Source organism: Cannabis sativa, chromosome 2, assembly GCF_029168945.1.
Source record: "Cannabis sativa cultivar Pink pepper isolate KNU-18-1 chromosome 2, ASM2916894v1, whole genome shotgun sequence".
Lineage (NCBI taxonomy): Eukaryota > Viridiplantae > Streptophyta > Magnoliopsida > Rosales > Cannabaceae > Cannabis > Cannabis sativa.
The window spans coordinates 71,567,984-71,578,316 of NC_083602.1; the positions used below are offsets into that span (position 1 = coordinate 71,567,984).

At 34.3% G+C, this 10,333-nt stretch overlaps 2 protein-coding genes across 2 annotated transcripts; both read right to left on the reverse strand.

Moving 5' to 3' along the window:
- Positions 1–256: 256 nt before the first annotated feature.
- On the reverse strand, positions 257–1,570 carry LOC115720650 (uncharacterized). The gene is made up of 2 exons (XM_030649814.2): positions 557–1,570; positions 257–458 (listed from the first exon to the last, which is right to left on the reverse strand). Exons 1-2 carry the CDS (start codon positions 1,149–1,151, stop codon positions 451–453), a joined length of 603 nt encoding a protein of 200 aa, XP_030505674.2. The 5' UTR covers positions 1,152–1,570; the 3' UTR covers positions 257–450.
- A 6,769-nt stretch (positions 1,571–8,339) lies between these two features.
- Positions 8,340–9,861, reverse strand: LOC115720649 (F-box protein At1g55000). The gene is made up of 2 exons (XM_030649813.2): positions 9,254–9,861; positions 8,340–9,124 (listed from the first exon to the last, which is right to left on the reverse strand). The coding sequence occupies exons 1-2, from the start codon at positions 9,662–9,664 to the stop codon at positions 8,747–8,749; spliced, it is 789 nt and encodes a 262-aa protein (XP_030505673.2). The 5' UTR covers positions 9,665–9,861; the 3' UTR covers positions 8,340–8,746.
- Between the last annotated feature and the right edge of the window lie 472 nt (positions 9,862–10,333).

A 10,333-nucleotide genomic window follows, 5' to 3' on the forward strand; every position in this document is an offset into this window, starting at 1 on the left:
GTCAATGGACCATCTTTGGTTAACCCACAAAGTCTAACATAGCCCATATGACCTAGTCGTAAATGCAATAGATATGTTTCATCTTTATTATCAATCTCTTTCCTTTTGTGCTTTCTAGGTTAAGCTATATTGAAAAGTTTGTTATTAAGCGCAATTGGTATATCCGATCTTAAAACATAAAGCTCTTGTTCCATGTGAGGAACACATAATTGAAATCCATTACGAGAAATAGTCCAAATAGAACTCAAAAATTTCAATTGATGAAATTGTGTTTGTAAACATGAAACACTAATCAAGTTTCTACTAAAATTCGCATTAAACAAAACATTGTCTAAAACTAAAAATTTCTTCTGAAACTTGAGGCGTGCTTTTCCCTTAGCTTGGACCGATACTAATTCGCCATTTCCAACTTTGAGCTTCAACTCTCCTGGTTTTAGATAATCCCAAGTTTCAAGCAGCTGCAATGAAGAACAAACATTGTTAGTATATCTAGAATCAACAATCCATATAGATTTTATATTCTCTAAAACACATGATTCAAAAATAAAAGCGTTACCTTCGTTCCAATGGTCAAGAAGTCTAAGATATCTTTCTTCCGAATGTCCCTTCTCTCCACAGTATGAACATAGAAGAATACGTTTGCTCATTTGTTCTCTAATTGTTTCATTTATTGGTTCAATTTTGATTCTAGCTCTCAAAATTGAACTTGAAGAAGCAGCATTGTCAGAAGCATCATTCTCAATTACTACAGCTTTCATTTTGTCCATGTCTTCAAAACTAGAGGGAGGCCTCCTTGCAGGCAAAGTTTGTTCATAAACACGCAATTCTGCGTCTAGCTTGTCTACGTCGAATAAGTTAAAATTATTGATCATGTATGATACAAAAAATCTATTATACTCAGGTAGAAGACTGTTGAGAATGAATTGAACCCATTGCTCTTTTGATAAATCAATTCCCAGCAAATTTGCTTTCTGGAACTTCAGATTCATCATGATTAAGTGTGAATTAATGCCCTTACCAGGAAACATTTTCACACTATAGAGTTCATTTGCAAAGGCATGTAAAAGATGAGGGTTGGGGTGTGGGTTGTTTATTTTGACACTACAAATATCAATAAAAATAAATAAATTATTTGGTTCAATTAAATTCATACACAAGTTCGGAAAATAACAAGTAAGTAAACATGTTTACAAAAATACCAAAATAAAACATATTCAATTATTTTCCAAGGTTCTCAACAAACTGATACAGTGCTTCGTTTTAGTCGAGAGTCAAAGATATCATCCATTGAATAGAGTAGTCAACTCATCTAAAATGGAAACATTCTAGCAACCTTTTATTCAATCAAAAAGAGAATCCGACGTTGCTTCATTTTAGTCGAGAGTCAAGGTCATTCCTATTTCATGAGTTTCTACCATTGTTTAATACCTTATAAGTCTTACTTTTCGCAGCCACTATTTGGATGGTCGTTACTGAGAATAAAATACTTACAATAATACTTATCTTTCGAGATTCTACGACTTTAAATTGCTAATGAACGTCCATCTATTAGGGATGAATCTCACTAAAACAAGAACTATATAGAACCAACAATTGAGATTGAGTGTCTCTTTGATTAAAGCTCATTATTTAACATGTATTTTTAATTAATCACTTATTTTAATCTATACATTTTCATAATAAAAATTACTTAATTTAAGTTGGTCCAAAATTAATTAAAAATTAATTTTCAACTTTAATTTAATTTTTAGAATAAAGTTCAAAAAAATATATAATTTCAAAATATATAAAATATAATAAAATAAATTCCTTGAAAATATCTAATTTAAGTTGTTCTAAAATAACAAAAAATTTCAACTTAAATAATTTTCCAAATTTAATTAAATAACAAAATGACTAATTTGCGGCATAAATACCTAAGTTTAACTCTCAGTTGTAAATAAATACATAAGCTTAATTTTTGGCAGTAATAATGCTTAAGTTATAATTCTAGAACTTCTGTAGGTACCTAGCTATTAAATGTTAAGTAAATTGCTACGTGGCAATCTTTGATTGGTCCAAGTCATTAAATTTTTAGTATTTTAAAAAAAATAGTTTAAATATACCAATAAGAAAATGATACATAGATATAATGACTTAACATTACTAAGTAGTGTTGGTGGAATCATACCTGCTTTTGCCTTTGGCAGCAGTGTCTGTGGTTCTCCGATTGCCATATCCAGGGGAAAACCAATGAGAAAATAGCATTATCTCAAAGATGGCCTGGTTTTTGGCTATTGGAATAGGTGGCGCATCTTTTTATTTTTTGTAGTGAAATTGGTTGCAGGATTAGGATCGGGGTTGGGTGTAGAAGGTGTAGACGACGATGCAGCTGCAGTAAGGGGGTAATATTTAGATTGCCAAGGGTTCTTTGGCATTCTTAATGAACAATCATAGAGAAAACTTTATTCAATTGTGGACAAGGATCAAGAAGTAATACTTGATCTCGAACAACATGATAAGATTCATTGAGACCCTTGAGGAATTGCAGCACTTGATCGTGATTGTGATATTCTTGAGTTCTTGCAGCAGCAACACAAGTGCAAGGTATCTTTGGGTGAAGTTGATGAATTTCATCCCAAATGGCAGTCCGTTTTGTGAAGTAAGTACTGACGGAGTCATCTCCTTGATGAAGGAAAGTAAGGCTTTCATTAAGCTCAAAGATACGTGGACCATTACCTTGATTGAACCTATTGTTAAGTTCAGTCCACATTTCTGCAGCAGTATCAAGATACATGATACTGCTCTTAATTTCAGGAGAAACTGAGTGAAGGATCCAAGATTGGACCATTTGATTACAACGAATTCAAGAACTGTATAATGGATCATTGGGAGGTGGTTTTGGAAGCGTACCATCAAGGAAGGGCATTTTGTTACGTGCACCTATGAAAAGCTTGAAGTCTCGAGTCCAAGGTTGAAAGTTTCGATCTATTAAGATCGGAGTGACGAGGGCTAGTTCTGGGTGATCTACAGTGCTGAGGTAGTAGGGACTTCGTACATCCTCATAAGTCGGTTGATCACCATGGACATGGTGAGTAGCAACAACTGGAACAGGGACTCGAGGTGGAATGTCTGCCGAGTTTTGAGATGTTGGAGGAGCAGAATTCGGATGAGCATCGTCCACTTGATTGGTGTTGAGATCAGTGGAGGTAGCAGAGAAATTGGCTCTCATGCGCACCATTGTTGTAGGCAGTGGAAGCTTGGTGGAGATTATGGTTCTTGGATTATAGCAACTGATACCATATTAGTGAACAAGAAATAGAGTAAAGACAGGGGAAAAGAAATTGTATTGAATTAATTCAATAGTATAATGGTACAAGAGCTTATATAGTGTGTTATGTACAAGAAGTTAGTTGCAACTAACTAACCGACTTAATGATTAACTAACATTAAAGAAATAACAGATACTAAGCTAAGGCAAACTCTAATAAGAAGTGGGAGTAGTTAAAACTGTCTTGAAGTGGTATAGCCCATGGGTCGCAGACAAGACCGTTGTGAGGTTAGACTTAGTCGTAGTGGGCTTCCCAGCTTACTTTCGTGGGCTAACCACGTGGGTCGATATAGATTTAAATGAGTCTTCATGCATTTGGGCTTACCACCCCTTGTACCGTATCGTAAATCTAAATGTCTAAAGAATTGTTGTGGGTTGTACAACCCATAATTAAGTGGGTTTGTATGGTTACCACGAATATTGCAATTTAACAAGGCCTATTATAGAATTTCGACATTTGGTTCTCTTACAAAAAGAACTGCTTGTACAGACAACCTAGTGTTTGTCACTCATAGTTTATGGGCTCATTGAGTTGGGCCAAGATCTAACTGTAAATTTTACCCTTACATGGTGCGACCACGATTTGAAATATTGCAACAAAAAACTGCTTGTGTAGTTTGGTTTGAAAAAAATTATCAAAATCCACAATATTCGCACAGCAAACACCCTTAATTGGTAACTTACTTTTATTATTTTTTAAAAAAATAAATAAGAAGAATAAGAACGAAAATTAATTTATTAAAATAATTGCTTAATCTTTTAAAACTTTCATAATGACCCCAATTTGTCAAAAATATAAGGATAACCACATTTTATGCATTCTTTTTTTTTTACCTGAAGTGGACTACAAATAGAATTTATCTCCCATGAACTATTACTACTTTCAAATTTCCGCTTGTTAAATATCCCCACAACTATTTCTAACAGTGAATTATAATCCATTTGTCGACAGTCTTACGTGGCTAGCAAAAAATTGAATTGGCACTATAATGTAAGATCTAAAACTAAAGTTTTTGTTTTTTTTTTGAGATAGATCTAAAACTAAAGTTAAGAGGGCATACTTTTTTTTATTGTGAGAACAAAAACGTAAATTAAATATTAAAAGTAAAAATACTTTTATTAGGATTTGAACCCTTACTTCTATAGTTTTGTAAAATAACTTAATCAACATGCTAAAGTTAAAGCTATTATTATGTTTATAGTTATTACTTTTATTTATAAATATATGTTGTAACCAATGTTTAAAATTACGTTTTTGAGGCGCGCCTCATTGCGCACAATAGATTGAGGCAGAAGAATACTACTTTATTGCGTGCGCCTTAGCTGGGAGAAGAGAAGCGTACACCTCAGCTATGTGAGGCGGTTAGATATGGCATGAGGCGGTACAAATAGTGAGGCGTACGCCTCAATTAAAAAACTTTAGAGTTTTATTTAAGGGACAAAAACATAAAAACAACAAAAAAAATTACAAAAATACGGTTTTACGGAATTTTAAACATTTTTATCTCTGCCGTCATCAGAAGATTTGAAGAGAAGAAGTGGATCCATGGAATAAAAGTGGCTAATGGGGCACCATTGGTATCTCATATGTTATTTGCTGATAATAGTTTTCTCTATTGTAAGGCAACAAATGGGGAAATTACTCGTGTGCTTCAATTGCTTCAAATGTTTTCTATGGCTACCGGTCAACAAGTAAACTTTGAAAAGTCTTCTGTGTTCTTTAGTACTAATACTTCCCCGGAAATGAGACAAATTATTTGTACTAGAATGGGCATTCAGGAGGCATCTGAGAATAGTAAGTACTTGGGACTCCCAAGTTCGATTGGAAGAAACAAAAATGCCGCCTTTGGTTTTGTGAAAGATAAGGTGCATAAACGAATTCAAACATGGGACAACAAGTTTCTTTCTAGAGCGGGTAAAGAAGTGCTTATTAAGTCGGTTGTTCAAGCCCTCCCAGCTTACACTATGAATGTATTTCTCATCCCAGTTGGCATTTGCCATGATATTGAGCGAGCTATTAGCCAATTTTGGTGGCGATCTTCCTCTAAAAAAGGAATTCATTGGATGAATTGGAATAAGCTTTCAGCTCACAAAGCTAATGGTGGCATGGGGTTTCGAGACTTTAGAGAGTTTAACCTTGCGCTTTTGGCCAAGCAAGGGTGGAGACTCCTCACTTGTGGTGATACTCTGATGGGTAAAATTTTTAAAGCTCGCTACTTCTCTACGGGGTCTTTTCTTACGGCTACTCTTGGTACTAATCCAAGTTACATTTGGAGAAGTGTGCTTGAAGCTCAAGCATTGGTTCGGGCTGGGGTTAGGAAGATGGTTGGCGATGGATCTACAACCAATATCTTGATGGACCCGTGGCTAGTTGATGAATTGAATCCATTTATTGAATCTCGACATCCAGCTCTTGTTGGTAACTATGTAAATTCCCTTATGAAAACCGATGCAATTGAATGGGATGATGAGGTGATTTTGGATGTGCTAACCGAGCGTGATCAAACTTTAGTCTTCAAAATTCCCCTCTCACAACACTATGTCAATGACACTTGGTATTGGATGAAGGAGGACCATGGATTATTCACGGTCAAGAGTGCTTATGGCCTACAACAACAGATCAAAGGTAACATTGATATGGCTGCCAACTCTGGTTTTTGGAAGCAACTTTGGCAGCTGAAACTCCCCCCGAAAGTACTAGATTTCTTGTGGCGAGCTTCAACAAACTGCTTACCTACAAGGTTTCAACTCATGACGAAGCATGTGCCCATCAACACCCTCTGCCCGTTCTGCAATGCAGCACCAGAAACGGCATTGCACGTACTGGTGCGGTGTCCGTTTGCTCAAGGGTGCTGGAGCTTGGTTCGGGTTCCTGTCGTCGCGACTGCTGCTATGACTTGGGCAGCGTGGTTCGAGGAGGGACTAGTCAGATGGACCATGGCTGAACGGTTGGAGGCGTCAATGGTGTGTTGGTCGGTTTGGAAGCATCGTAATGAACTGGTTTGGAATGCTAAACAGCCGGTGGTAAGTGATGTTGTAACATTAGCAAAGCTGAATTTTATTGATTGGTATAATGCCCAAAAAAATAACCAGCCTTCTCTTGAGATTAATGGCTCGGTTGATACATCCTTGGAGCATTGGACCCCTCCTCAATTCCCTACAATAAAAATCAATGTTGATGGTGCAATTTTCACTAATGAAAGGCGTTTTGGTATTGGACTAGTAGCTAGAACGGCGGGTGGAATAGTGTTACAAGCAAAAAAGATGAGTAAAATGGGTCTCTTGAAGCCGCATGAGGTTGAAGCTATTGGTATCAAGGAAGCTTTGAGTTGGATTAAAGCAAATGCTTGGACAAATGTGGTAGTGGAGTCGGATTGCTTAAGAGTCATCAGAGATATTCAACAGTCTAAACAAATGGCCTCGCCTTATGGTCATATAATTTCTGAATGTTTGGCTCTTTGTTCGGTTGTTGTGGATGTTTCCTTTAATTTTGTAAAACGATCTGCTAATAAGGTTGCGCATGTTCTGGCGCGATCTTCTCTTTCTGAGGCTGATTGTACTTTGTCTGGGGATGCTTTACCTATGGTAGTTGCATCTTTGGTTTTGGATGATTTGGTTTAATAAAATTCATCATTTCTCAAAAAAAAAAAAACATTTTTACAATTTTTTGATTTTATTTACAGAAAATACGGTCTTTTTATGTTGTAATTTTGTTAATTTGTTGTTGATTTTTTGTTATCTGAATGTTATTTTTTGTTGTTATTTTGATGTTATTTTCATATTACTTTTATGTAGTTTTCTTATTGATTTTATGTTGTTTTCGTGTTATTTTCGTATTATTTTTTAAAGAACTATAAAAATATAAAAAAAAAATATTCTTTGAACGTAAAAATATAATTATTTTACGAAAAATAGTGTGTTATGTAATTATTACTTTGTTTAACCCAAATTCATTTAGCAACTAAAAAATAGCCCAAAAACATTTAATTTTTAAAAAAGCCCCATAAAACACTATAAGAAGCCCAAGAAAACAAATAAACTTAAATAAAGCCCAATTAAACATACAAAGTTTTTTTTTAAAAAAAAAAGGATATTTTAAAAAATATGGGAAAAATGAACCATCTTATGAACCATCTTAGAGTAGAATAGCCAATACGAACTAAAAGGGAAGAGAAAAAAAAGAGAAAAAATGACAGAAGTGTCCCCCTCTTTCTAGACTAGAAGAAATTTGTTCTTAGGATAGTAAAATATGATTCTAATTCTAATAACAAAAATTATATTTATTTAAGTTTGAGTTTTATTAGACATTTGATGCTACCTTTTTATTTTATGGGATATTTTATGGTATGTTTAGTGTTATAAGATATCATTTATCCTTGGTATTTTTGGTTACTCTAAAAATATTATTTTAATTAAATAATATAAGCTTACGCCTTAATGGGCCTCGAGGCTTACGCCTCGCCTCACGAAAAAAACGCACTTAAATCCGCAATTTTAAACATTGGTAGTAACTAACTAAAATACGTATATATTTTTTTCTCTTTTTTTAAGGGGCAACTGCCCCATTCACCTCTATGTAGGTTTGCTCCTGACTGAATGTAGCTTTAACGTATAAATTTAACAATTAATTTTAAATTTCAAAATACATAATTAAAAAAAATAACAAGTAAAAAAATTTGGAAGTATGATTTGAAAGTGGTAATATCAGGATAAAACCTATTTATCCAAATTTCTATATTAACCATTAAATTATCATTTCTCCACAAAGAACAGAAAGAAAAAAAAAAGAAATGAAACTGTAAAAGCTGAGAATTCTGCAGTAAGATAAATTAAAAGTCCAGAATTTGAAAGAAAACTAGGACATCAGGCTGTAAAGGCTAATGAGTATGCAAGAGTAAGATAGAAACCTCCATAGTTTTAAGAAAAAAAAAAAAAAAGCAAATAAGTCATAAAAGCTCAGCATTATTATACTGTATAAACAAAAGAAATAAATAAAAACATCAGCATTGAAAAGAAATAAGGAAATGAATTGTAAAAGCTAAGAATCATACTTATAATAAAATAAAAGTGGCAGCACTAAGACAGAGTGCTGCTGTCCCAAGAATCACAGTCGAATCTCAAGACTAGATTCACCAAACCAAAGATCAACATTCTCCATTCTGACCAAAATACTGTCTTTAATTGATCAAAATGAAATATCGATAACAAAGTCCATGTTTGTTTAATTTACAAGTACTTCAAACATAATCACATTTGACAACAATCATAAATAGATGATTCATAGCCATGATATATATATATATATATATTATATTATTAAATATACTCACTTGAGCTATCTTTTACGTAAAGCAAATTCACAAGTTTACTGCATCGAACCAAACAAAGCATATGCAGTTTCTCAAGGCTCCTTCTTCAACCAAACACAAGTTTGAGTTAGCTCAAACCCACGCCCCTTTCCCACCTGAGATCCTCAGAGAACTCAGAAAACGCAGCACGAGGATCACCATTGGAAATTGAAAAGTAGTACTCTGCAGTTCCATCATCAACTTGCATGCTCCTCTTCAAGGAATGAATAACCCTTTTCTTGGCTTGCTCAGACCTCGTCCTCTGCAACAAAGATGGAGTATTTACACTCGGGCCGGTACCATCAAGATACACCACAGCCACTTCCCTCTTCGCATAAGTATCAAGCTCCACATAGCAAGTTTGCCCAACAAGAATTTGGGGATCACTTATGGGAATCAACAATCTCTCTCTAGAGTATATCCCATGTTCACTCATCATATTGTTCAGTCTCTTAATATCCATAACCTAATTATATCAAAACAATTCAATAAGATCATTCGAATTTGGGGGAAAAAGATTTTAAATTTAAATTTGGATACTTTCTCCTACCCTTTCTCGGGAAACAAACAGGGTTAATAGAGTAATAGTAGGTACCTGAACAGAGTACTTAACAGCGAGACTAGCTACACTATCGCCACGAACAATCCGATGAGAAATTGCGAACTTTCCAAGATTATTATCCCTCCAAAAGATTCCAGAGACGGGCTCTCCGATCACATGTGCCAATTTCCAGGGGGCTTTGAAAGCTCTGGCGAGGATTTCCTTATCGGAGGCGACGGAGTTCCAAAATCTGCAGACGCAGCTGGAGCGAGCTAGATCGGGAATGGGAAGCTTGTGGAAGATGAGTCGGAGCAAATCGTGGCTGGTTAAGGCTGAGAAGTGAGAGTTCATGGGAGAAATGATATCGGAGGAGGGGGAAGATGGGTTTAGGGTTTGGGTAGTAGCAATGGTGGAGTTCAGGTGCTTGAGGATATCATCCTCTTCTTCGTCGCAACAGCAACCCATTGTTGGGATTAGGAGAGAGAATATTCAGAGTATTTTCATTTTGTCGTCAATTGCGATATTTAAGCGTCGAATCTATTTGGTGGCAACTGGTCTTGTTTTGTAATTTTGTAACTTTTCGCGGTTAAGTTGTCGGTTTTGACTCACCGTTCACAACTGATTATTTTGATTATTTTTTCCATAAGAATTTGGGTCTTTCACAATCAAGCTATATTAGCGGTTCAATTCTTACTTTATCAATTTAAATAAAGTTAAATATTATCATCATACTATTATTATTTTTTTTTAATGCTTTAGATTTGTGATTTAACTCTTTAATATATACTTTTAGCCCAAATTAAACTTAAGATGAATATTTTTACTCATATGATTCTATGTTAAATAAGATTAAAATTCCTATATACAACCAAAATATTAGTACTCTTAGATCAAATTTTATTTCTATATTTAGTGTTTTTATATTGTCCTTTTGTTATATCAAGAAAGATTGTAAATTTAAGTAATATTTTAATTATTATAGTGTTGTCTTATTCTTTGTTTTTTTTTTTTTTCTAATTTCTGGATTAATTGTTTGCCTAAATGACTAATTAATACTATTATATAGTTTATTTAATTTTGTTTTTATTAATTTAACTTATTTGGTTCTTTATTGCTACTTTATTTGAGTTGTAG